General features: G+C 45.8%; 1 protein-coding gene across 3 annotated transcripts; it reads left to right on the forward strand.

Moving 5' to 3' along the window:
* Positions 1–254: 254 nt before the first annotated feature.
* On the forward strand, positions 255–8,850 carry LOC140186217 (chemerin-like receptor 1). Of its 3 annotated transcripts, none has more exons than XM_072240208.1 (2): positions 255–325; positions 7,047–8,850. In XM_072240208.1, exon 2 carries the CDS (start codon positions 7,070–7,072, stop codon positions 8,054–8,056), a length of 987 nt encoding a protein of 328 aa, XP_072096309.1. In that variant the 5' UTR covers positions 255–325; positions 7,047–7,069; the 3' UTR covers positions 8,057–8,850. The 3 variants fall into 3 exon arrangements, with proteins under 3 accessions (XP_072096309.1, XP_072096310.1, XP_072096308.1); XM_072240209.1 differs by lacking the exon at positions 255–325 and adding an exon at positions 349–420; XM_072240207.1 differs by lacking the exon at positions 255–325 and adding an exon at positions 361–493.
* Positions 8,851–27,404: the final 18,554 nt, after the last annotated feature.

Below are 27,404 nucleotides of genomic sequence, written 5' to 3' on the forward strand. Positions count from 1 at the left end.
AAGACATATCTCTCTCTCTCTCCCCCCCTCTCTACTGCATCATCATAAGTTAACTCCCTAGGCCTTCACCACAATTTCCTTTGGTTTCCACTACACTTCCCCCTTTTAAAATGTACAGTTGTTAACTTTCCTAGATTAACTTCTCCTGGATCTAATTGCTTAACTGCAATTCTTTGCATTCTCCTCTCTTCTCTGCCTGCCTTCCTGAGTAGTTCCAATGTTTTTTTACTGTTGTGGCTGCCAGATCTCGGTGGTTAGCCACTAAGTGCGTATATATACTGACAGCCCTCCAGTCTACTGGTTGCTGCGTTACCGTCTCTTCTCGGTGAGTCTCAGTTTCAACGACAATTCTTTCACACCAAGGACGTGTACCTGTGGTCTGAGGAGAGGTCTGAGGCAGCAGTGTTCGCTGGCTTGCTGGTATTTTCCTGCCGTTTCTGTAACAGCCTGCTGGTGTGGTATGAGAGTGTCTCAGTGCGGAGGAGGTGCAGAGGTGGGTGTCCGAGGGTGTCAGGCAATGGGACCTGAATACAGGGGGGAGAGTGATCCATCCCAGAAAGGTAGAATGTTGGCTGGTATAGTCCAGAGACGAAGATGAGTATACGAGACTTTCACTAAATGGCCATTATTTTTGTTCTAATAGTGTTCTTTCTTATAAAATTTCCACATAAATTGTACTTAATTTGTGTTTTTTATCCTGCGAATGCTACTTATCTGATGCTATGTGCCTGTGATGCTCCCTCCCCTTTTCCCAACCATGATTCCCCCTTCCCATTCTTAATCCACAACAGAGACCCATATCACAATCAGGTTTATCATCACTCACATATGTCATGAAATCTGTTTTTTTTTGTGGCAGCAGTACAGTGTAATACATACAATTACTACAGTACTTTACAACATCCATTATTAAGGACCCCAATCACCCAATTCATGCCCTCTTCTCATTGCTACCATCAGGAAGGAGGTACAGAAGCCTGAAGACTCATACTCAACGATTCAGGAACAGCTTCTTCCCTTCCGCCATCAGGTTTCTGAACGGACATTGAACCCATGAACACCACCTCACTACTTTTTTATTTCTGTTTTTGGACTACTTATTTAAGTCAACTGTTGAATATATATATATACATTTACTGTAATTCATGGTTTTTTCTCTATTATTATGATTCGCAATGTACTGCTGCTGCAAAACAACAAATTTCACAGCATATTCTAGTGATATTAAACCTGATTCTAATTCTGATTCTGAAGGGGAGCTGATGGGAATGTGACAGGGAGCATAAAAGAATGTGTAGATTGGTGAATAGTTTGATTGTGTGGTTCAGAATAGATCAGTTGCAGATTTGGGCAGAGAAATGGCAGATGGAGTTTAACCCAGACAAATGTGAGGTGTTGTGCCTCGGTAGGGCAAATGCAAGGAGACAGTACACTGTTAAGGGCAAGACCCTTAAGTGTTGCTGAGCAGAGAGATCTGGGATCCAAACTCATGGCTCCTTGAAAGTGGCTACACAGGTCAATCGTGTGATTAAGAAGGCTCACAGAATGCTTGCTTTTATTAGTCAAGGCATTGAGTTTAAAAGTCAGGAGGTTATTTTGCAACTTTTTAAGACTCTGGTAAGGCCACCTCAGGGGTATTGCATACAGTTTGGTTGCCCTACTATAGGAAGGATGTTGAGGCTTTGGAGAGGGTGCAGAAGAGGTTTACCAGGATGCTGCCTGGTTTAGAGGGCATAGCAACATAGAAAAACATAGAAAATAGGTGCAGGAGTAGGCCATTCGGCCCTTCGAGCCTGCACCGCCAGTTATTATGATCATGGCTGATCATTCAACTCAGAACCCTGCACCAGCCTTCCCTCCATACCCCCTGACCCCCGTAGCCACAAGGGCCATATCTAACTCCCTCTTAAATATAGCCAATGAACTGGCCTCAACTGTTTCCTGTGGCAGAGAATTCCACAGATTCACCACTCTCTGTGTGAAGAAGTTTTTCCTAATCTCAGTCCTAAAAGGCTTCCCCTTTATCCTCAAACTGTGACCCCTCGTTCTGGACTTCCCCAACATCGGGAACAATCTTCCTGCATCTAGCCTGTCCAATCCCTTTAGGATTTGATACGTTTCAATCAGATCCCCCCTCAATCTTCTAAATTCCAACGAGTACAAGCCCAGTTCATCCAGTCTTTCTTCATATGAAAGTCCTGCCATCCCAGGAATCAATCTGGTGAACCTTCTTTGTACTCCCTCTATGGCAAGGATGTCTTTCCTCAGATTAGGGGACCAAAACTGCACACAATACTCCAGGTGTGGTCTTACCAAGGCCTTGTACAACTGCAGTAGTACCTCCCTGCTCCTGTACTCGAATCCTCTCGCTATAAGTGCCAGCATACCATTCGCCTTTTTCACCGCCTGCTGTACCTGCATGCCCACTTTCAATGACTGGTGTATAATGACACCCAGGTCTCGTTGCACCTCCCCTTTTCCTAATCGGCCACCATTCAGATAATAATCTGTTTTCCTATTTTTGCCACCAAAGTGGATAACTTCACATTTATCCACATTAAATTGCATCTGCCATGAATTTGCCCACTCACCCAATCTATCCAAGTCACCCTGCATCCTCTTAGCACCCTCCTCACAGCTAACACTGCCACCCAGCTTCGTGTCATCCGCAAACTTGGAGATGCTGCACTTAATTCCCTCATTCAAGTCATTAATATATATTGTAAACAACTGGGGTCCCAGCACCGAGCCTTGCGGTACCCCAGTAGTCACTGCTATGATGAGAGGCTGGATGAACTTGGTTGTTTTCTCTGGAGCGTCGGAGACCGAGGGGAGATCTGGTAGAGGTTTATAAGATTATGACAGGCACAGGCAGAGTGAATAGGGATTACTTGTTTCCAAGAGTGAAATGTCTTACATCTTTTATACACATACATGAGGAGTAAAAATCTTTACATTTTGTCTCTGTCTAAATATGCAATGTGAAATTTATAGTAATTTATAATAAATCTTATGTAAAACAGGATAGTCAATATAACATAGAATTACAGTTGTGTCAGCTTGAATTAATCAGTCTGATGGCCTGGTGGAAGAAGCTGTCCCGGAGTCTGTTGGTCCTGGCTTTTATGCCGTGGTACTGTTTCCTGGATGGTAGCAGCTGGAACAGTTTGTGGTTGGGGTGACTCAGGTCCCCAATGATCCTTCGGGCCCTTTTTACACACCGGTCTTTGTAAATGTCCTGAATAGTGGGAAGTTCACATCTACAGATGCACTGGGCTGTCCACACCACTCTCTGCAGAGTCCTGCGATTAAGGGAGGTACAGTTCCCATACCAGGCTGTCAGGATGGTCTCAGTTGTGCCTCTGTGGAAAGTTCTTAGGATTTGGGGGCCCATGCCAAACTTCCTCAACTGTCTGAGATGAAAGAGGTGCTGTTGTGCCTTTTTCACTGCACAGCTGGAGTGTACAGACCACATGAGATCCTCGGTGATGTTTATGCTGAGGAATTTAAAGCTGTTTACCCTCTCAACCCCAGATCCATTGATGTCAACAAGGGTTAGCCCGTCTCCATTCCTCCAGTAGTTCACAACCAGCTCCTTTGTGTTTGCAACATTGAGGTAGAGGTTGTTTTCTTGACAGCACTGTGACAGGGTGATAACTTCTTCAGAGATGTTTGGATAGGCACGTGGATGTAAGGAAGATGCAGGGATATGGACACAGTGTATGGAGAAGGGATTAGTGTTTGGGTGTTTCTGAATTACTTTTTAGCTGGTTCAGCACAACACTGTGGGCCGAAGGGCCTGTTCCTGTGCTGTAGTCTGCTATGTTCTTTTGCACCATGTTCTTGATTACGCACAGCTATTTATTTTGTATAATTTCTTTTCTGTGTTTTGTCCGTACCTCTGTGCCTGTGATGTTGCCAGAGGCACCTTCTTCATTGTGTTTAATGAAGGGTCTCAGCCCAAAACCGTCAGGAATTGTAGAGGAGGCTTGACCCAAAAGCAGAGCAGCGGAGACAATTCAGCGGCGAACAGTAACTTTAATAATAGGTTGCAAATTAACAAGCTACGAGGGGCCTGCAAATGAGAGAGAACAGAGGCCAAGCACAACAGGCAACAGGGTAAACTTTAGGCCGGGAGAGTGAAAGCTAGGGGCAGCTGGTTGAAGCCGGCTGGTTCAATGAGTGAATAAGGACAGTGGGTGAGAGCTGGGTTTAAATAGGCTGCAGGTGATGAGTCTGGAATCAGCAACAGGCGAATCCTATTGGCTGGGTGAAGACTAGGAGCTGTCCACTTGTGCAGACCTGACAAAAATGTGGTCATGATCAGAACATACTAACTTCCTACAGACAATGGTGGAACTGAACTCGACTCACTGGTCCAGGAGCAGGTTGATGGGAGGAGGCAGTTTAAATGGTTTTAGCATGGACTAGATAAGTCAAAGGGCCTTTTTTCTGTGCTGTATGACTCTAATTCTGCATTTTGTTCTTGTTTTCCCTTGTACTACTTCAATGCACTGTATAATAAATTGATCTGCACCTACAGTACACAAGACAAGAGTTTTGCTATCACTCAGTTCATGTGATGATAACACCAATCTGAGTAGCTAACCATATCTATGGATGGCGGGGTAAGCAGGTGTAAGCTGGTAAGGTGTTCCTTCCCCCCCCCCCTCACCAATCAGGTCACCCTCGGGCAAGGTGTAGCACCTGCTTAGCCCCCCCAACCCCAGTCATGGTCATGTGAAGCTGTGGGAGCAGGTGGTGACGGTCGTTTGAGTAGCTGGTGCAGATCACAAGTCCTGGTCATGTGACCACTGACACCAGGCAGACAATCTCTGAAGAGTATTGACAATGGCCGGGGTCACCCGTCTTGTAAAGACACTGCCCAGAAGGCGGCAATGGCAAACCACCTCGGTAGAAACATTTGCCAAGAACAATCGTGGTCATGGAAAGACCATGATCACCTGGGTCATACAACTAAAATCAGTGGTAATCTCTGTAATATATTAACAATCATAGTCACGGATAAGACCATGATCGCCCGGGTGATGTGATACAACTGTGATACAATTTACCGTCCCTGCACTGTCTGGTCTGTCTGTGGCTCCAGGCTCATCAATCTGGCTAACTCCACAGTTCAGGGTATTCAGGAATGGGTACTAAAGACCAGTAATATCAGCATGCCTAAACAAACTGGTTTCTTTCCAGAACACGGAGAGCACCCCCCCCACCCCCAGTGTGGTCCTACCAAGGCTCGATCCACCTGTTCCACTACCTCTCTTCTTCTCTAGCATTTCCGTTCTGAAGTGGAGCCCAACACTTCTCTAATCTCTACTCGTGTTTCTACCTCATGGGTATTGTGTAATACACATAAAATGCTCGAGGAACTCAGGCACCATCTTGTATTGGACTTCTCTAACTTCTGGTAATTACTCACCCCTCTCCCTCCTTCTCTCCATTTCCATTCCCCATTCTGTTTCCCCTCTTACCCCATCTCCTCAGCTACTCACCATCTCTCTGTGATTCCCCACCTCCTTCCCTTTCTCCCGTGATCCACTCTCCTCTCCTATCAGATTCCTTCTTCTTCAGCCCTTTACCTTTCCACCTATCACCTCCCAGCTTCTTAATTCTTTCCACCTTCCCCAACTTCCCACCATTCCCTCCTACCTGATCTCGTCTATCATCTGCCAGCTTGCACTCCTTCCCCTCCCCCCGCCTTCTTATTCTGACATCTTCCTCCTTCCTTTCCAGCCCTGATGAAGGGTGTTGGCCTGAAATGTCAACTGCTAATTCTATTCCATAGAAGCTGCCTGACCTGCTGAGCTCCCCCAGCATTTTGTGTGTGTGTGTTGCTCTGGATTTCCAGCATCTGCAGAATCTCATGTGTGCTTCTTTCTTTAAATCAGATGCAGTAGGGGAATTTAAGAGACTCTTAGATAGGCAGATGGATGATAGAGAAAATGTGGGCTATATAGGAGGGAAAGATCTATCAGTAGATTAAAAGGCTGGCACAACATTGTGGGCCGAAGGGCCTGTACTTGACACAATGTTTGGTGACAGTCCAAGTGCAGAGGGAGAGACAGTTCATTCTGTTTTAATAAAACTGTACAGAAACAAAGGAAACTTTTTAAAAAACGCTTGGCCAACAGGGCTGCTAACGAAAACTGTCAATCTGAAATCTAGTGCTGACACTGCAACCCAGAAGCAGTAGCTAAGTATTAGAGTAACACTGCTCCTTTGCGGTGTCAACCTAAATTGTAATCTGCTTTCCTGAAAGGTGGACTATGGCAAGAAGCAGCACTGCTGTTGCTACGTTTCGGTCAAAACTGAAACAACAGGAAGAGAGATAAATACAACCACTAAGAAACCCTAGTTGGCTGGAATTTGCATTCTCACAAGCATGATTGCTGACTCCTTTTAGCTGCCTGCCTGCGAGGGCACCCAGACTCCACGGTTGTGACTGTACTGTGCTGTTGTGCTCTGTGTTCTGTGAAACTACTGATGGACTAGACGCGGCCCTGTCCATCTCGGGTAAAGCCCTCCCCGCCATTGAGCACATCCACATGAAGTGTCGTCACAGGGCAGTGCGTCGTCAGGGACCCCCACCACCCAGGCCATGCTCTCTTCTCGCTGCTGCCATCAAAAAGGAGGTACAGGAGTCTCAGGACCCACACCACCAGGTTCAGGAACTGTTGTTAACCCTCAACCATCAGGCTCTTGAACAAAAGGGAATAACTTTGCTTACCCATCGTTAAAATGTTCCCACAACTTATGGACTCAATTTCAAGGACTCTTCATCTCATGTTCTGTGTATTTATTGCTTATTTATTTATTATTATTATTATTATTATTTGTATTTACACAGTTTGTTGTCACACTGCCCAAGTTGATGCGGTCTTTCATTGATTCTGTTATGGTTATTATTCTTTTATGGGTTTATTGAGAATTCCCACAGGAAAATGACTCTCAGGGTTGTATGTGGTGAGATTATCATTATCATTTATCCCATTGATGTGGGGACTGAAGATAAGTTGTTTTTGTTTCAGCAAGGTGCTGTAGATGAAGGAAGATGACGAAAACTCTGGCAGACAATGATGAGTATTTCTACTTGCAGACCTACCCACCGTATCCTTCAACTGCCCTGGATGAGGAGGAGATGTTCTCATTCCCTCTGGTGCTTTACAGCATTATCTGCCTCCTGGGCGTGGGCGGGAATGGACTGGTTATCTGGATCGCGGTTTTGGAAGTGAGGAAGACAGTCAGCATGATCTGGCTCCTGAACCTCTCAGTGGCTGACTTCATCTTCACTGCGCTGCTGCCCTTTGCCATTACCCATCAGGCCCTGGGCACCCACTGGCCATTCGGGCACATCATGTGTAAGCTCATCTCCTTCATCAACCAGCTGACCATGTTCGCCAGCGTCTTCACGCTGACCGCCATTGCCTTTGACAGGTTCATCTCCATCGTCTTCCCCATCTGGTCGCAGAACCACCGCACGGTGAGGCTGGCAGTCGAGGTTTCATTGGTGGTGTGGATATTGGCCGCGGTTCCCAGCGTCCCCTTCTTCCTGATCCGGGACACCATGGAGGAGGAGGTGGGAGGGTTTACGTATTGCTTCTACAACGAAGATGTGTACAAACTCAGCCACCTGGTATTGGGGAGGTTTACTCTTGCCTTCTTGTTGCCATTTATCACAATAGCCTTTTGCTACGCCATCATCACACGGAAGGTCAGACGGAGGTGGAAGAAATCATCAGACAGATCGTGTAGGGTCACCTGCACGATCATCTGTGCCTTCTTCATCTGCTGGCTGCCCTTCCACGTACTGTACATTCTGCACTCCACCACCAGCCGGCAGTTCACCATCACCCTGCCGCTGGCCACCTGCCTGGCGTACGCCAACAGCTGCATCAACCCTGTGCTCTACACGTTCGCCGGCCGCGGCTCTTGCCTGCAGGTCAAGAGGCGGATCCAGCTGGCGCTGAAGCTTTTCCAGTTGGAGATGAGCAACAGCGGGTCCAGGACCGAGTCGAGGCTCAGCCGGGCCATAGTATGAAATGGGCTTCGGTGACCTAGACAGTTCTAGAGGAGCAATTACAGATATAGGCCCTTTGGCCCAGCTAGTTCATGCCAAAACTAATTAACTGCCTAATCCCATCGATCTGCACTGGGACCACAGCCCTCCATACCCCTACCATCCATGTACCTATCCAAACTTCTCTTAAACGGTGAAATCGAGCTCGCATGCACCACTTGTGCTGGCAGCTCAATCCACACTCACCACCCTCTGAGTGAAGAAGTTTCCCCTCGTGCTCCTCTTATACATTTCACCTTTCACCCTTAACCCATGACCTCCAGTTGTAGTCCCACCCAACCTCAGTGGAAAAAGCCTGCTTGCATTTACCCTATCTATATCCCTCATAATTTTGTATACTTCTATTAAATCTCCTCTCAGTCTTCTGTGTTCCAACAAATGAAGTCCTAACCCATTAAATCTTTCCCTATAATTCACATCCACCAGGCCCAGTGACATCCTTGTAAATTTTCTCTGAACACAATACTTATTTGTATATTTCCTCCAGGTAGGTGACCAAAACTGCATACAATACTCCAAATTTGGCATCACCAATGTCTTATACAACTTCAACATAACATCCCATAAATTATAAATCAATGTATAGAGCTCAAAGTAGATTTATTATCAAACCACCCTGAGATATATTTTCTTCCAGGTGTTCACAGTAAAACAATGGAATTTTATGATGAAACTATACATAAACAGACAAAGGTGGACAAAGACCAGTGTGTGAAAGACGAACTGTTCAAATAAAGTTAACTCTGAGAACAAGAGTTGTAAATAGTCCTTGAATGTGAGTTTGTAGGTTGTAGGATCAATTCAAGAGTTGTGGTGAGTGAAGTTATCCACACTGGTTCAGGAGCCTGATGGTTGTAGGGTAATAACTGTTCCTGAACCCGATGGTGTGGGAACCTAGGCTCACTTCGGATTTGTGGTAGTGAAGTTATCCACATCGGTTCAGGAGCTTGATAAGAACATAAGGTCATAAGAGATAGGAGCTGGAGTAGGTCATCTGGCCCATTGAGCTTGCTCCACCGTTCAATAAGACCATGGCTGATCTGGCCATGGACTCATCTCCACCTACCTACCTTTTCCCCATAACCCTTAATTCCCCTACTATGCAAATATCTGGCAACACACATAAAAAATGCTGGTGAACGCAGCAGGCCAGGCAGCAGAGGTACAGTCGACGTTTCAGGCTGAGACCCTTCATCAAGTCTTCGTCAGCCCCGCCATTGATCTCGGCATCTCCACCAACCCAGGGCATATTCAAAACCCGGACTCCAGCACCATCAGTGCGGGCTCCAACGACCATGGACACATTCAAAGTGATTGCACAACCTCCAACTGTGACTCCAGCCTTGAACTCCAGGCCGGGTCTTCACGTGCTCCATCTTCCTCTCACCCCAACCCTCCCCTCTCCATTGACACCCCAGCCTCCCACCTCCCGTCTCTGATCCTAGCTCTCAATACTCCAGGCTGGGTCTTCACTTGCTGCTATTATGACTCCTGTCTCCCCTTCCCCCACCACCACTCTGCAACCCCGTCTCCCTCACATCCCATCATCTACTCCTGGGCCCTCGGAGGCTCCTTCTTCCTCTCACCCCAACCCTCCCCTCTCCATTGATACCACCAGCCTCCCTCCCCCTCTGATCCCACTTCTCATCCGTGCCGGGTCTTTACCGTCCCCTCTGACCTTCAACTTTCTGAGACAGAACGCTCTGTCCTCAGTAAGGGCCTCACCTTTGTCCCCCTTCGCCCACACCTCAACAAGTTCCGTGTGCGCCATGACGCTGAACTCTTCTTCCGCCGGCTCCGTCTTCGAGCCTACTTCTTCGGCAAGGTCTCTCCCACCCCCATCGATGACCCCTTCTCCCGTCTTCAATCCTCCTCCTCTTCATGGACACCCCGCTCTGGCCTTCTGCCTGCTCTGGATCTCTTTATTGCTAACTGCCGACGGGACATCAACCGTCTCAACCTCACCACACCTTGTTCCCATTCCAACCTCACTCCTTCGGAACGCTGTGCTCTCCACTCCCTCCGCACTAATCCTAACCTTATTATTAAACCCGCCGATAAAGGGGGTGCTGTTGTAGTCTGGCGTACTGACCTCTACCTTGCTGAGGCACAGTGACAACTCACGGATACCTCCTCTTATTTACTCCTCAATCATGACCCCACTAAGGAGCACCAGGCCATTGTCTCCCTTTAAAAGAGTCCTGACGAAGGGTCTCAGCCCGAAATGTTGACTGTACCTCTTCCTATAGATGCTGCCTGGCCTGCTGCGTTCACCAGTATTTTCTATGTGTGTTGCTTGAATTTCCAGCATCTGCAGATTTCCTCGTGTTTGTGATACAAATATCTATCCAACTTTGTCCTAGGTATATTTACTGAGGTAGCCTCCACTGCTTCATTGGGCAGAAAATTCCATAGATCCACCATTCTCTGGGAAAAGCAGTTCCTCTTCACCTCCGTCCTAAATCTACTCCCCTGAAACTTGAGGCTTTGTCCCCTTGTTCTAGTCTCACCTACCAGTGGAAACAACTTTCCTGCCTCTATCTTATCCATCCCTGTCATAATTGTATGTGTTTCTATGAGATCTCCTCTCATCCTTCTGAGTTCCAGTGAGTACAGTCCCAGGCGACTCAATCTCTCCTCATCTCTGGGAACAACCTGGTGAACCTCCTCTGCACCACCTCCAAAGCCAGTACATCTTTCCTCAAGTAAGGAGACCAGAACTGCACACAGTACAGTTGCAGCTCCCTGCTCTTAAATTCAATCCCTCTAGCAATAAAGGCCAACATTCCATTTGCCTTCTTGACAGTCTGCTGCTCCTGCAAACCAACCCTTTGTGATTCATGCATAAGCACTCCCAAGTCCCTCTGCGGCATGCTGCAATCTTTCACTATTTAAATAATAATCTGATCTTCCATCTTTCCTTCCAAAATGGATGACTTTGTATTTACCAACATTGTGCTCCATCTGCCAGATCCTTGCCTACTCACTTAACCTATCTATATCTCTCTGCAGACTCTCCGTATCCTCTGCGCGTTTTGCTTTTCCAATCAATTTAGTATCATCAGCAAAGTTAGATACACTACACTCGGTCCCCTCTTCCAGATCGTTAATGTATATTGTGAACAGTTGCGGGCCAGCACCAGCCCCTGCGGCACACCGCTCACCACTGATTGCCAATTAAGAAACACCCATGTATCCCAACTCTCTGCTTTCTATTGGTTAACCAATTCTCTATCCATGCTAATACATCATCCCCAACTCTATGCATCCTTATCTTATGGATAAGTCTTTTATGCAGCACCGTATTGAACGCCTTTAGGAAATCCAAGTAAATAACGTCTGTCTGTTCCACTCTATCCACTGTGCTTGTTACATCCTCAAAGAACTCCAGTAAGTTTGTCGAATGGGACCTGCCTTTGCTGAATCCATGCTGTGTCAACCTGGTGGATCCATTTCTTTCCAGATGCCTTGCTATTTCTTCTTTAATGATAGCTTCAAACATTTTCCCAACTACAGATGTTAAATTAACCGGCCTATAAGACCATAAGACCAAAAGACATTGGAGCAGAATTAGTCCATTCAATCCAGTGAGTCTGTCCTGCCATTCCACGCAACCCCATACACCTGACTTCTCCCAATATCCTTTGACGCCCTGACCGATCAGGAAATGATCGACTTCTGACTTAAATATATGCACAGACTTGGTTTCCATTGCGGTCTGTGACAGAGCATTCCACAGGTTCACTACTGTCTGGCTAAATTAATTCCTCCTTGCCTCTGTTCTAAAGGGCCACCCCTCAATTTGCCCTCTATAGATACCCTCACCATAGGAAACATCCTCTCTTCATCCATCCTAACTAGTCCTTTCAACAATGAGATCCGCCCCCACCCCCCCGCATTCTTCTAAATTCCAGTGAGTACAGGCCCAAAGCTGCCAAACACTCCTCATATGTTAACCCCTTCCTTCCTGGAATAATCCCCGTAAACCTCTTCTGGGCTCTCTCCAATGACAACCCATCCTTTCTGAGATATGGTGCCCAAAACTGTTGACAATACTCCAAGGGTGACCTGACTAGTTCAGCATAATCTCCTTGCTTTTGTATTCTATTCCCCTTGAAATGAATGCCAACATTGCATTTTCCTTCTTTACCACAAACTTGACCTGTAAATTAACCTTCTGGAAGTCTTGTACGAGGACTCTCAAGGTCCTCTGCACCTCTGATGTTTGAACCTTCTCCCCATTTAGATAATAGTCCGTGCTATTGTTTCTTTTACCAAAATGCATTATTGTACATTTCCCAACATTGCATTTCAGCTGTCGCTTTTTTGCCCATTCTTCCAATTTCTCTAAGTCCTGCTGCAATCACATTGCTTCCTCAGCACTACCTACCCCTCCACCTATCTTCCTACCATCTGCAAACTTTGCCACAAAGCCATCAAAATCATTGACAAACAATGTGAAAAGCAGCAGTCCCAATACTGACCTCTGAGGAACACCACTAGTCCCTGGCAGCCAACCAGAAAAGGTCCCCTTTATTCCCACTTGCTGCCTCCTGCCTGCCAGCCTTTCCTCTATGCATGCCAGTATCTTTCCTGTAATGCCATAGGATTTTATCCTGTTAAACAGCCTCATGTGTGGCACCTTGTCAAATGCCTTCTGAAAATCCAAGTAAATGACATCCACTGCCTTTCCTTTGCCCACCCTGCTTGTTACTTCCTTGAAGAACTCTAACAGATTTGTCAGGCAAGATTTCCCTTTACAGAAACCATGCTGACTTTGACTTATTTTATCATTAGTCCCCAAATTACCCGGAAACCTCATCCTTAACAATAGACACCGACACATTCCCAACCACTGAGGTTAGGCTAACAGGCCAATAATTTCCTTTCTTTTGCCTTCCTCCCTTCTTAAAGAGTGGAGTGACATTTGCAATTTTCCAGTCTTCCAGGTCCATGCCGGAATCATGTGATTCTTGAAAGATCATGACCAATGCATCCATTATCTCTTCAGCAACCTCTCTCAGGACTCTGGAATGTAGTCCATCTGGCCCAGGTGACTTATCTACTTTAAGACCTTTGAGTTTGCCTAGAACTTTTTTCCTTTGTGATAGCAATGGCAGTCACTCCCTTTCCCTGACACTCACAGATCTCTGACATACTGCTAATGTCTTCCACAGTGAAGACTGATGCAAAGTACTCATTAAGTTCATCTGCCATTTCTTTTTTCCCCATTACTACCTCACCAGCATCATTTTCCAGTTGTCCAATATCAACTCTCACCTCCCTTTTACTCGTTATATAACTGAAAAAGACTTTTAGTATCCTGTTTAATATTATTGGCTAGTCTGCCCTCATATTTCATCTTTTCCCTTCTTATAGCTTTTCTAGTTGTCTTTTGTTTGATTTTAAAAGCTACCCAATCATCCAACTTTCCACTCACTTTTGCTACCTTATATTTTCTTTCCTTGGCTTTTATGCGGTCCTTAACTTCCCTTGTTAGCCAATGTTGCCTGCCCCTGCCATTTGAGAACTTCTTCCTCTGTGGGACGTATCTATCCTTTGCCTTGTGAACTATTCCCAGAAACTTCAGCCATCTCTGCTCTGCTGTCATCCTGACAGTATCCTCCTCCAATCGATCTGGGCAAGCTCCTCTCTCATGCCTCTGAAACTCCCTTTATTCCATTGCAATACTGATACATGTGAGTTATCCTTCTCCTTCTCAAATTGCAGTATGAATGCAATCATATTATGGCCACTGTCTCCTAAGGGTTCCTTTACATTAAGCTCCCTAATAAGACCTGGGTTATTACACAAAACGGAATCTAAGATAACCTTTCCCTGAGTAGGCTCAAGCACAAGTTGCTCTAAAAATCCATTCAACAAATTCCCTCCCTTGAAATCCGACACCAACCTGATTTTCCTAATCCCCGTGCATATTGAAGTCCCCCATTACAATTGTGTTATTAGCCTTATTACATGCCTTTTCCAGCTCCCTTTGCAATCTCAACCCCACATCTTTGCTACTATATTGAGGTCTATATATGATTCCCGTAATGGTTCTTTCATCCTTGCAATTTCTTAATCTCAATCAAAAAAATTCAACATTCTCTGAGCCTACGTCACCTCTTTCTAAAGATGTGATTCCATCTCTTACCAACAGGGCCACACCACCACTTCTGCCTTCCTGCCTGTCCTTTAGATACAAAGTATTATCCTTTGAAGTTCAGCTCCCAGTTATGGCCTTCTTTCAGCCACGACTCAGTGACGCCCACAGCGTCATACCGACCAATCTCTAACTGTGTCGCGAGTTCATCCACCTTATTCTGAACGCCGCGTGCACTTAGATACAGCACCTTCAGTCCTGCTTTATTTGCCCTTTTGAACTTTGCCTCTCTGGTACAATTTAACTCTTTGCTCTGTCTATTTGTACCCAGTCACTGGCTTGTCCTTCCTTATATTCATGTTACACCCACCATCGATTTGTAAACCTGCTGGCTCATCCTCAGCTCTACCATCCTGTTACCCGCCTTTGCCTACATCTTTTTTTGTACAGTGGTGTGACATTTGCCTTCTTCTAATCTGCCGGGACCTGTGCAGAGTCCGGAGCATTTTGGTAAATTATCACCAAAGCCTCTACTATAACCTCTGCCATTTCTTTTAATACCCTGGGATGCATTCCATCAGGACCAGGAGACTTGTCCAACTGTAGCCCACAATTTTGCTCAGCATTACCTCTTTAGTGATAGCTATTGTGTCGAGGTCCTCATCTCCAATCGCATCTATAACATCTCTCTTTGGCATGTTAGACGTATCCTCTACTGTGAAGACTGACACAAAATAGTTATTCAAAGCCTTGGCCATTTCCTCATTACCCAATATCAATTCCCCCTTCTTGTCCTCCAAGGGACCTGTGTTCACTTTAGCCACCCTTTTCTGCTTATATAATTATAAAAACTTCTACTATCTATTTTTATATTTTGTGCTAGTTTATTTTCATAATCTAGTTCCCTTTCTTTATTGCTCACTTAGAGGTTCTTTGTTGCTTTTTAAAGTTTTCCCAATCTTCCAGTTTCCCATTACTCATGGCAACTTTGTATGCATGAGCTTTTGGTTCGATGCCTTCCTTTATTTTGGTAGTTATCCACGGCTGGCTTCCCCTGCTCTTACTGAACCTTGCTTTTGACTGGAATATACTTTTGTTGAGCACTGTGAAAAATCTCTTTGAAAGTATTCCACTGTTCCTCAACTATCCCACCATATAGCCTGTGTTCCCAGTCTACCCTATGCAATTCCTCCCTCATCCCATTGTAGTCTCCCCTGGTCAGTTATAATACACTGGTTTTAGATCGGACTATTGCACCCTCCATTTGTATGAGAAACTCAGTCCTACTGTGATCACTCTTTCCAAGAGGGTCCCTAACTACAAGATTGCTAATTTTACCTGTCTCATCGCACAGGACCAGATCCAAATTAACACATTTCCTTGTAGGTTCAGGAACATGCTGTTCAAGAAAGCTATCACGTATGTATTCTATGAAGCCCTCCTCAAGACTGCCTTGACTAATTTGATTCACCCATTTGGAAGTTAAAGTCCCCCACGATAACTGCTGTTCCATTCTTACATGCCTCAGATATTTTTCTGTTTATTGCCTGTGCCACTTTAATGTTATAATTTGGTGGCCGATAGACAATTTCCCACCAGTGATTTTTCCCCTTCTTTATGGTATGGTTCCCCGGCTAGTGGCATAGTGGCATCAGCGCCGGACTTTGGAGCAAAGGCTCCTGAGTTCGAATCCAGCCGGCTCCCTTGCACGCTTTCCATCTGTGCTGGGTTAAGCATCGAGCTAGCTACTCGGCCTCGTAAAAATAAACTGCCTGCTAAAAAAATGCCGTCATGACAGTGTCCCAATGACTCCACTCGGAGTTAAGGGCTTTCTTCTTTTTCGTCTTATGGTACGGTTGTAGGCTAATAACTGTTCCTGAAGCTGGGTTCAGTTCGGAGTTAAGGTGAGTGAAGTTATCCACGCTGGTTCAGGAGCCAGATGGTTGAAAGGTAATAACTGTTCCTGAACCTGGTGGTGTTGAACCCAAGGCTCTTGTACCTCTGGCCCAATGGTGGTAGTGAGAAGAGAGCATGGGCTGGTTTATGAGGGTCTCTGATGATGGATGGGGCTTTCTTGTGGCAAGTATAAGTGCTCAACGGTGGGGGAAGAGCTTTTCCTGTGATGGATTAGGCAGTATCCACCACTTTTTGTTGACACTTCTATCCCTGGGCATATTGGTGTTTCCATACCAGGGTAAACACAAGAAATTCTTCAGATGCTGGAAATGTTGGAGGAACTCAAGAGTTGAGGCAGCACCTATGGAGGGAAATGAACAGGCAACATTTCTGACTGAGTCCTTTCACTGGGACTGGAAAGGATGGAGGAAGAAGGCAGAATAAGAAGCTGGGTACAAGCTAGCAGCTGAAAGAGGCTGTGTTGCTCCTTTATAAAACTCTGGTTAGGCCACATCTGGAGTACTGCATACAGTTCTGGTTGCCCCACTACAGGAAGGATGTTGAGGCTTTGGAGAGAGTGCAGAAGGTTTACCAGGATGCTGCCTGGTTCAGAGGGCATGTGCTATCATGAGAGGCTGGATAAACTTGGGTAATTTTCTCTGGAGCACTGGAGGCTGAGGGGAGATCTGATAGAGGTTTATAAGGTTATGAGAGGTATAGGTAGAGTAAACAGGGAGTATCTGTTTCCCAGGGTTGAAATGTCTAATACCAGAGGGCATGCATTGAAGGTTGGGGTGGGGGGGGGAGGTTCAAGGGGGATGTGAGAGGTAAGTTATTTACTCAGAGAGTGGTGGATGCCTGGTGTAGTGGTGGAGGCAAATACCTGAGAGGCTTTTAAGAGACGTTTGGACAGACACATCGATATGAGGGGATATGGACATTGTGTAGGTCAGAGGGATTAGTGTTTGGGTGCTTTTGAGTTGTTTTTTTGCTGGTGTAGCACTGTGGGCCAAATGGCCTGTTCCTGTACTGTACTGTTCTATGTTCTGTGAAAGGTGAGACCAGGTGAGGGGAAGGTGAGTGGGTGGGCGAGGGGGGATGAAGTGAGAAGCTGGGACTGATTATTCCTCTCCATAGATGCTTCCTGACCTGACTTTGCATGTGATGCAACCGGTCAATGTACTCTCCACTCTGCATCTATAGAAAGTTTGTCAAAGTTTTTGGTGAGATGCCAAATCTACGTAAATTTGTCAGAAAGTAACGGCTCTCTTGTGCCTGCCCAGGACAGATCCTCTGATATGTTATCAGCAAAGGAATCGGTGATGGTGCTGGTATGTGGGACAGGGCAAGGAGCACCCGCAGATCTGGCTCCCTTTGCAATATTTCGCAAACTTTTAACAGCGGGAGCAAAGTGAGAGAACGTTCAGCTGCTCCATCCCCTCACCCAGCCTCCCCAAAACGAGATGGCTTCTACATCCCAACAATTATCACTGTAAGCCCTTGACCACAGGTCCACACAAACAGCTCACACCTCTGACTCCGACCACTTGGCTCGATCCACAGCGAGCCAGACAGACACTTTCCTCCTGTGGGGAGATCAGCTGTGTGAAATCAGGTTCGTGGGTTCAGTCCGCGGGGACAGAAAACACTCACAACGGTAAGTAAGTTATCTATTTATTTACAGGGTAAGACGAACCCTAAACATTTAGTAACCCCTTCAAGTTAAACTCAGTTGCAAATACTTAACTAAACTGAGCACCCAAATTGACAGAACAAGACACACAGTAGCCATACACACACACAGTGGTAAATACTCATCTAAAGTGCGACCCATGCGCAAGATTTAAACTTTACCAGCACAGTGATGTCATCAGCTGAACGGCAGCTAGTGGGAGGGGCTTCAATGCTCCCTACATGGTCCAATCCCTCACTAGCATGAGGATTGACTGGGTGTAGTTCAGACATATATTAAGAACTATTAACTATGACTGTAGAACAGAATCAAATGCTTTTTGGTAGTCAATATAACAACATGAAAGACTTCTGCTTTTCCTCTGGGTTTCCAAAGGACCAATTTTGTTCCTTGCGATCCTTTTGCTCTTATCATATCTGTAGAAGCCGTTAGGATTCTCCTTCACCTTGCATGCTAGGGAAAACTCATGCCTCCTTTTAGCCCTCCTGATTTCTTTCTTAAGTGTTCTCTTGCATTTCTTGTATTCCATAAGCTCCTCATTTGATCCTACCTGCCTATACCTGCTGTGCACCTCCTTTTTTTTCTTAACCATGGCTTCAATATCTCTTGAAAACCAAAGTTCTCTAAACCTGTTATCTTTACCTTTTATTCTGACAGGCACATAACAAGCTTTGTACTCTCAAATTTTTACTTTGAAAGGCCTTCCACTTATAAGTACACCTTTGCCAGAAAACATCCTGTCCCAATGCACACTTGCCAGATGCTTTCTGATACCATCAAAATTGGCCGTTCTCCAATTTAGAATCTGAACCCATGGACCAGACCTATCTTTTTGCATATTTTCTTTTCAACTAATGTCATTATGATCACTAGATGCAAAGTGTTTCCCCTACACAAACTCCTGTCACTTACCCTGCCTCATTCCCTGACAGCAGATCAAGTATTGCACACTCTCTCATTGGGATTCCTATGTACTTCTGTGATCTTTTGCTTCTGAGTTGGAAGCATAGAGGTTTTGTGTGAAATTAGGTTTGTGGGTTTGGTGAGCGGGGACAGAAAGACACTCACTACTGGTAGGTAAGCTAACTATTTATTTACAGGACAGGACATACACTAAACATTCAGTAAACCCTTCAAGTTAAACTCAGTTACAAATACTTATCTAACCTGTGCACCCGAAATGCCAGAACCAGGCAGACACTAAACATACACACACAGTGGTAAGTATTTATCTAAAGTGTGCACCCGAGCCCTCTTTACTGCAGCACACTTTCACTGTTTACTGTTTCTGTGGCACTGGATGTGACCACCCATAGTGACCTGGAAATCAGAAGAAGAGCACATGGTTTCCGTGCAATAGATTTAAACTCTACCGGCACCATGATGTCATCAGCTGAACGGTGGCAGGGGCAGCAAAGCTCCTTACATGGGCCAATCTCTCGGTAGTATGGGGATTGATTGACAAGGCCTTTGATGAAAAGGTAAGATAGACACTTATTGCAACAGGTTTCAAGCCACATGGCTGAGGCTTGAGGACACAATCGAGGCTGACTTTCCAGTGTGATACTGAGGCGTGGCTGTACTGATGGAGGAGTTGTCATTAAGGGATTTTAAGCTGTGTTAACAGTTGCGTGGTTCCTTAAGGTTGTCATAGCCAAGGAAGTAGTGAGGATAAGCTTCCACTCGCCTTGGTGTATCCTTCCTCTCCCAGGGATGAGTTCTTTGGAGCTTCTGTACCTGAGTTTTTATGGGATGGGGTTGCCCAACCCCTCCTCCTTTTGCAGCTGGGCTTGGGACCATGCATGGGGGGAGTCTCCACGTTGGGTTCATGATCTGTGGAATTTATTAACTCTGGCGTGGGAGGTGACTTTCATAGATTTGAAGTGGTGGGTTGAAACACCTAAGCCAGGCTGATTCCCCCTCGCTGTGCTGAGGATGCCTCACATGGTTGGAGATGCCGTCTCTCAGGTGAGACGGCAGGATGTCAGGTGTAAGAAATTTCCTGTCAGTGTTGTGGAGAAATCTCGTTGGCTGAAGGGTTTCTATGTCACTACTCTCCACGAGACTGTCCTCTTGATGTTCTGACCAACACTTAACCATTGTCCAGGAGTTAATCTGCTTACTATATTTTTGCAGTCTGTTTATCATATAATGCACACACACCAGTCCTTACAGAGGGATCAGAAGTAGAGAGCATGAGCAATTTCAAGTTCCTGGGTATCAGCATCTCTGAGGACCTAACCTAATGTAATGATGCAGCTACAAAGAAGGCACGACAGCGGCTATACTTCATCAGGAGCTTGAGGAGATTTGGCACGCCACCAAAGACACTCACAAATTTCTACAGATGTACTGTGGAGAGCATTCTAACTTGGGACGGGGAGAGAGGAGCCACTGCATAGGACCAACATAAACTTGGTAAACTTACCCATAAACTTAGTCAGTTCTATCATGGGCACTAGCCTCCCCAGCATCCAGGACACTTTCAAAAGGCAATGCCTCAGAAAGGCAGCGTCCATCATTAAGGAGCAATGCACACAAAATGACGGAGGAACTCAGCAAGTCTGGCAGCCGACATTTTGGGCCAAGACCCATCTTTAGGATTGGAAAGGAAGGCGAGGTCAGAGTAAGAAGGTGGAGGAAGGGGAGGAAAAATACAAGGTAGTAGGTGATAGGTGAAATGGAGGAGGAGGAGGTGTGAAGTGAAGAGCTGGGAAGTTGATTGGTGAAAGAGATAAAGGGCTGGAGAAGGGGGAGTTCGATAGGAGAGGGCAGAAAAGCATGGAAGAAAGGGAAGGGGAGGAGCACCAGAGGGAGGCGATCGGTAGGTAAGGAGATGAGGTGAGAGAGGGGAATGGGAATGGGAATGGGAATGGGGAATGGTGAATGGTGAAGGGGTGGGGCATTACTGGAAGTTGGGAGAAATCGATGCTCATGCCAGCAGTCCGGAGGCTACCTGGACGGAATATCAGGTGCTGCTCTTCCAACCCGCGTGCAGCAGTAGAAGTGGGCATGGGCGCACGTGTCGGAATGGGAGGTGGAATTGAAGTGGGTGACCACTGGCAGATGCCGCTCCTTCTGGCGGACGGAGGGGAGCGCAGATGCTCGGCGAAGCGGTCTCCCAATTTACATTGGGCCTCATTGATATAGAGGAGGCCACATCGGGAGCGCTGGATATATGACCCCAACGGACTCGCAGGCGAAGTGCCGCCGAGCTGGAAGGACTGTCTGGCTCTTAGGGGTTCATAGATGGTGTTTATTTTGATATGTTTGTTTATGAAGTTATCTGAAGACAAACAAGCAGGTTGAAACCATTACGAAACTTTGAGCCAAACAAATGTGAGCCAATAGAATTCAAAGTTCAACTGAAGGGCTAGCCAATCAGGACCAAGGCTAGCGAAGGGTGTGTGTGTGTGTGTGTGTGTGTGTGTGTGTGTGTGTGTGTGTGTGTGTGTGTGGTGGGGGCTGTGTGTTTGTGTGGGGGGGGGATTGTAGGTGTGTGTGTGTGTGTGTCTGGTGTGGGGGGGGGTTATGTGTGTGTATGTGTTGGGGGGGTGGGTAGGTGCTATATGAACGCCAGCACTCCCAGAGAAAAACACCAACAACTGCGCACTGACGACGCCGCCTCGACTGCTGATGAAACGTCAGCAAGCTAATTGCCAAGCTTGGCTGAAATCATAGTTTCTTTTTTTATTGACATAATTTGTATTTTTAACAATGTATCTTTAACCAACGAGTATTTTTCACAGTATGTGATGGTTCGTCTTCAGTTACTGGCGGGATCTCGGTATAGTAGTTACGTAACGGTTCGTCACCTTTCCATTTTTAATTAGCTAATTAGCATATTACACATGTTATAATTGAGTAGCCTTTTGATTGCATTTTCTTATCTAAGGAATTTCTGTTATCTGAATTATCTTTAATTTCTAGTCTTTCATCTGCTTTGTATCACTGTTTTTTGTTACTTAGTATCTGTCCTTTCTTTACTCTTTAAAATGAACAATCGTGAAGGATGAAAGTTTCTCACTCTTGAACTCCTGAGGAGCCTGGGGATCGAAAATGACTGCGATTTGACAGCACTCTCCGCCTCTCTCTCTCACACACTCCGCATAGAATCGACAGCGGAGACAGACTCAAACCTGGCCGTGAAGCGAATGGGCTCTCTCCCTCCGCTGAGAACCCATTTGCTGCATCATTTAATCTTCACTGTTAACAAATATTATCAGGCTACACACATCCCTGCTCATTCATTCACCTGGCAGAGATTAACACTGCGTTAGTTGTGATACTTATGGTAATTCAAGATTGCAGCGATTTTTTTTACTATTTATCTCCCATTTTAAAGTGGAAGTTAAAGGGGATATTTCATGGAAGATTTCACGGCAAATCATTATCAGAATAAACATGTGTTGGTGGAACGCTAAAGGCTTCCCATTACAGGAACTGATAGGCATAGGTCAACAGTGACGGCTCGGGACAAATAGTTTCGCTTCCCTGTTTCGATAATTGGGACTCTGGTTCAGCGGTTACGAAGCACTGCTGGTCAATCTTAAAGGTTGGGGGAAACTGTCCTTATGCCGCTGGTGTTGAGGGCAGCAATGAAGGTCTTCCATCCCTGGCGGTGTTCAGGGCTTCCTTCATCGTGTCAGTAGCTTCCTCTTAGTTTTCACCACTGTCAGTCACACAAGTCCCTGATGGAGACTCAAGAATACCGTCACACTCTGATGTAGAAGGATACTGCTGCTTCTGTAACAGTTTTGTTTTACCAGTCAGGGTTGTTAGCCCTAAGCTGAACCCCCAAACCTAGAAGATCTTGTGGACTACTCTGAGTTTGACCTCTACCCTTTGACCTGTTCGGCATGGGTGACCCTAGCAAGAGCCAAAGCACAAAGCCCTGACTCCAGCCAACATAGCTCGCCGGGTCACTGAGACACGCAAGCCTCCAAACCAATGACAAGTTTTCAGTCCTCTTGGATGTAGCACTGCTGGTAGGAACAGATATACTGGCCTGTACAACAAATCTGTTGCCTGGTTTGACAAAGAGTGTGGAAGATTTAGTGAGGCTGTAGAGGAGACTTATCAGGAAGATACCTGGATTACAGAACATGTCTTATGAAGATAAGTTCAGTAAGCTAGGGAGCGATAGGGCATGTGAGGTGACCTGATAGAGGTGTTCGTACAGTTGTTATGTGCTCTGTCGTATGACGTGGGTGATCGTGGTCTTTCCATGACTATGATTGTTCTTGGCAAATTTTTCTACTGAAGCGGTTTGCCATTGCCTTCTTCTGGGCAGTGTCTTTACAAGACGGGTGACCTCAGCCATTATCAATACTCATTACAGTCCCACCATTACAGACATTTACACCGCACGCTGCGTCCGTAAAGCAAACAGCATAATGAAGGACCCCACACACCCCTAATACAAACTCTTCTCCCTCCTGCCATCTGGCAAAAGGCACCGAAGCATTCAGGCTCTCACAACCAGACTATGTAACAGTTTCTTCCCCCAGGCCATCAGACTCCTCAATACCCAGAGCCTGGACTGACACCAACCTACTGCCCTCTGCTGTGCCTATTGTCTTGTTTATTATTTATTGAAATGCCTGCACTGTTTTGTGCACTTTATGCAGTCCTGGGTAGGTTCTGTAGTCGAGTGTAGTTTTTGTGTTGTTTTACGTAGTTCAGTGTAGTTTTTGTATTGTTTCATGTAGCACCATGGTCCTGAAAAATATTGTCTCATTTTTACTGTGTACAGTACCAGCAGTTATGGTCGAAATGACAATAAAAAGTGACGACTTGACTCGATCAGAGATTGTCTGCCTGATGTCAGTGGGTTGCATAACCTGGTCCCACATGGAACGTTAGTTAGAAAGGTTCAATCGTTAGGTATTAATATTGAAGTAGTAAAATGGATTCAGCAGTGGCTGGATGGGAGATGCCAGAGAGTAGTGGTGGATAACTGTGTGTCAGATTGGAGGCCGGTGACTAGTGGTGTGCCTCAGGGATCTGTACTGGGTCCAATGTTGTTTGTCATTTACATTAATGATCTGGATGATGGGGTGGTAAATTGGATGAGTTAGTATGCAGATGATACCTGTTTGTAAGACAGGTGGAGTTGTGGATAATGAAGTAGGTTTTCAAAGCTTGCAGAGAGATTTAGGCCAGTTAGAAGAGTGGGCTAAAAGATGGCAGATGGAGTTTAATGCTGATAAATGTGAGGTGCTACATTTTGGTAGGACTAATCAAAACAGGACATACACGGCAACTGGTAGGGCATTGAAGAATGCAGTGGAACAGAGGGATCCAGGAATAATGGTGCATAGTTCCCTGAAGGTGGAATCTCATGTGGATAGGGTGGTGAAGAAAGTTTTTGGTATGCTGGCCTTTATAAACCAAAGCATTGAGTATAGGAGTTGGGATGTAATGTTGAAATTGTACAAGGCATTGGTGAGGCCAAATTTGGACTACTGTGCACAGTTTTGGTCACCGAATTATAGGAAAGATGTCAACAAAATAGAGAGAGTACAGAGAAGATTTAATAGAATGTTACCTGGGTTTCATCACCTAAGTTACAGAGAAAGGTTGAACAAGTTGGGTCTTTATTCTTCAGAACGTAGAAGATTGAGGGGGAACTTGACAGAGGTATTTAAAATTATGAGGGGGATAGATAGAGTTGACGTGGATAGGGTTTTCCCATTGAGAATGGGGGAGATTCAAACAAGAGGACATGAGTTGAGAGTTAAAGGGCAAAAGTTTAGGGGTAACATGAGGGGGAACTTCTTTACTCAGAGAGTGGTAGCTGTGTGGAATGAGCTTCCAGCAGAAGTGGTTGAGGCAGGTTCGATGTTGTCGTTTAAAGTTAAATTGGACAGCTATATGGACAGGAAAGGAATGGAGGGTTATGGGCTGAGTGCAGGTCGGTGGGACTAGGTGAGAGTAAGAGTTCTGCATGGACTAGAAGGGCCGAGATGGCCTGTTTCCGTGCTGTAATTGTTATATGGTTATATGGTTTGTGATCTGCACCAGCTGCTCACATGACAGTCCACCACCTGCTCCCATGGCTTCATGTGACCCTGATCGGTTGGGGGGGGGTGCTAAGCAGGTGCTACACCTTGTCCAAGGGTGACCTGTAGGCTAGCAGAGGGAAGAAGGGCCTTACACCTCCTTTGGTAGAGATACATCTCCACCCCACCTCCCTGATAGAGATGCACAAGATGATAAGACGCATAGATCCAGTGGACAGCCAGAGACTTTTTCCCAGGGTGGAAATGGATAATCCGAGGGGACATAATTTTAAGGTAATTGGAGGAAAGTATAGGGGGATGTTGGAGGCAGGTATTTGTACACAGAGTGTGGTGGGAAGGGTTGGAGTAGGTTAAAGGGTTGGCACAACAATCATGGGTCAAAGGTCCTGCACTCTTCCGTGTTCCATGTTCTATGTTAACATGGAAAACCTGCAGCACAATACAGGCCCTTCGGCCCACAAAACTGTGCCAAACATGTCCAGGGTTACCCATAGCCCTCTATTTTTTTGAAGCTTCATGTACCTGTCCAGGAGCCTCTTAAAAGACCCTATCGTATCCACCTCCACCGGCGGCCCACTCCATGCATTCACCACTCTCTGCGTAAAAAAATTACCCCTGACATCTCCTCTGTACCTACAAATTGTACTTCCAAGCACCTTAAAACTATGCCCTCTCATGCTAGCCATTTCAACCCTGGGAAAAAGCCTCTGACTATCCACACGATCAATGCCTCTCATCATCTTGTACATCTCTATCAGGTCACCCCTCATTCTCCGTCGCTCCAAGGAAAAAAAGGCTGAATTCACTCAACCTATTCTCATAAGGCATGCTCCCCAATCCAGGCAACATCCTTGTAAATCTCCTCTGCACCCTTTCTATGGTTTTCACGTCCTTCCTGTAGTGAGGCGACCAGAACTGAGCACAGTACTCCAAGTGGGGTTTGACCAGGGCCCTATATAGCTGCAACATTACCTCTCGGCTCCTGAACTCAATTCCACAATTGATGAAGACAAATGCACCGTATGCTTTCTTAACCACAGAGTCAACCTGTGCAGCAGCTTTGAGTGTCCTATGGACACAGACGCCAAGATCCCTCTGATCCTCCGCACTGCCAAGAGTCTTACCATTAATACTATATTCTGCCATCATATTTGACCTACCAAAATGAACCATCTCACACTTATCTGGGTTGAACTCCATCTGCCACTTCTCAGCCCAGTTTTGCGTCCTATCAATGTCCTGCTGTAACCTCCGACAGCCCTCCACACTATCCACAACACCTCCAACATTTGTGTCATCAGCAAATTTACTAATCCATCCCTCCACTTACTCATTCATCACGAAGAGTAGGGATCCCAGAACAGATCCCTGAGGCACACCATTGGTGACCGACCTCCATGCAGAATATGACCCGTCTACAACCACTCTTTGCCTTCTGCGGGCTAGCCAGTTCTGGATCCACAAAGCAATGTCCCCTTGGGTTCCATGCCTCCTTACTTTCTCAATAAGCCTTGCATGGGGTACCTTGTCAAATGACTTGCTGAGATCCATATGCATTACATCTACAGCTCTACCTTCATCAATGTGTTTAGTCACATCCCCAAAAAATTTAATCAGGCTCATAAGGCATGACTTTCCTTTCACAAAGCCATGCTGACTACTCCTAATCATATTATGCCTCTCCAAATGTTCATAATTCCTGCCCCTCAGGATCTTCTCCATCAACTTACCAACTACTGAAGTAAGACTCCCTGGGCTATCTCTACTCCCTTTCTTGAATAATAGATCAACATCTGCAACTCTCCAATCCTCTGGAACCTCTCCTGTTCCCATTGATGATGCAAAGATCATTGCCAGAGGCTCAGCAATCTCCTCCCTTGCCTCCCACAGCAGCCTGGGGAACATCTCATCTGGTCCTGGTGACTTATCCAACTTGATGCTTTCCAAAAGCCCCAGCACATCCTCTTTCTTAATATCTACATGCTCAAGTTTTTCAGTCCACTGTAAGTCATCCCTACAATCGCCAAGGTCTTTTTCCATAGTGAATACTGAAGCAAAGTAGTCATTAAGTACCTCTGCTATCTCTTCCCGTTCCATGCACACTTTTCCACTGTCACACCTGATTGGTCCTATTCTCTTACGTCTTAGCCTCTTGCTTTTCACATACTTGTAGCATGCCTTGGGGTTTTCCTTAATCCCGTCCGCCAAAGCCTTCTCATGGCCCCTTCTGGCTCTCCTAATTTCTTTCTTAAGCTCCTTCCTGCTGGCCTTATAATCTTCTAGATCTCTATCATTACCTAGGTTTTTGAATCTTTCATAAGCTCTTCTTTTCTTCTTGACTAGATTTACAGCAGCCTTTGTACACCACGGTTCCTGTACCCTACCATCCTTTCCCTGTCTCATTGGAACATACCTGTGCAGAATTCCACGCAAATAATCCCTGAATATTTGCCACATTTCTTCCATACATTTCCCTGAGAACATCTGTTCCCAATTTATGCTTCCAAATTCTTGCCTGATAACCTTATATTTCCCCTTACTCCAATTAAATGCTTTCCTAACTTGTGTGTTCCTATCCCTCTCTAACACTAT

The sequence above is a fragment of the Mobula birostris genome, chromosome 22, assembly GCF_030028105.1.
Source record: "Mobula birostris isolate sMobBir1 chromosome 22, sMobBir1.hap1, whole genome shotgun sequence".
In the NCBI taxonomy this organism is placed as follows: Eukaryota; Metazoa; Chordata; class Chondrichthyes; order Myliobatiformes; family Myliobatidae; genus Mobula; species Mobula birostris.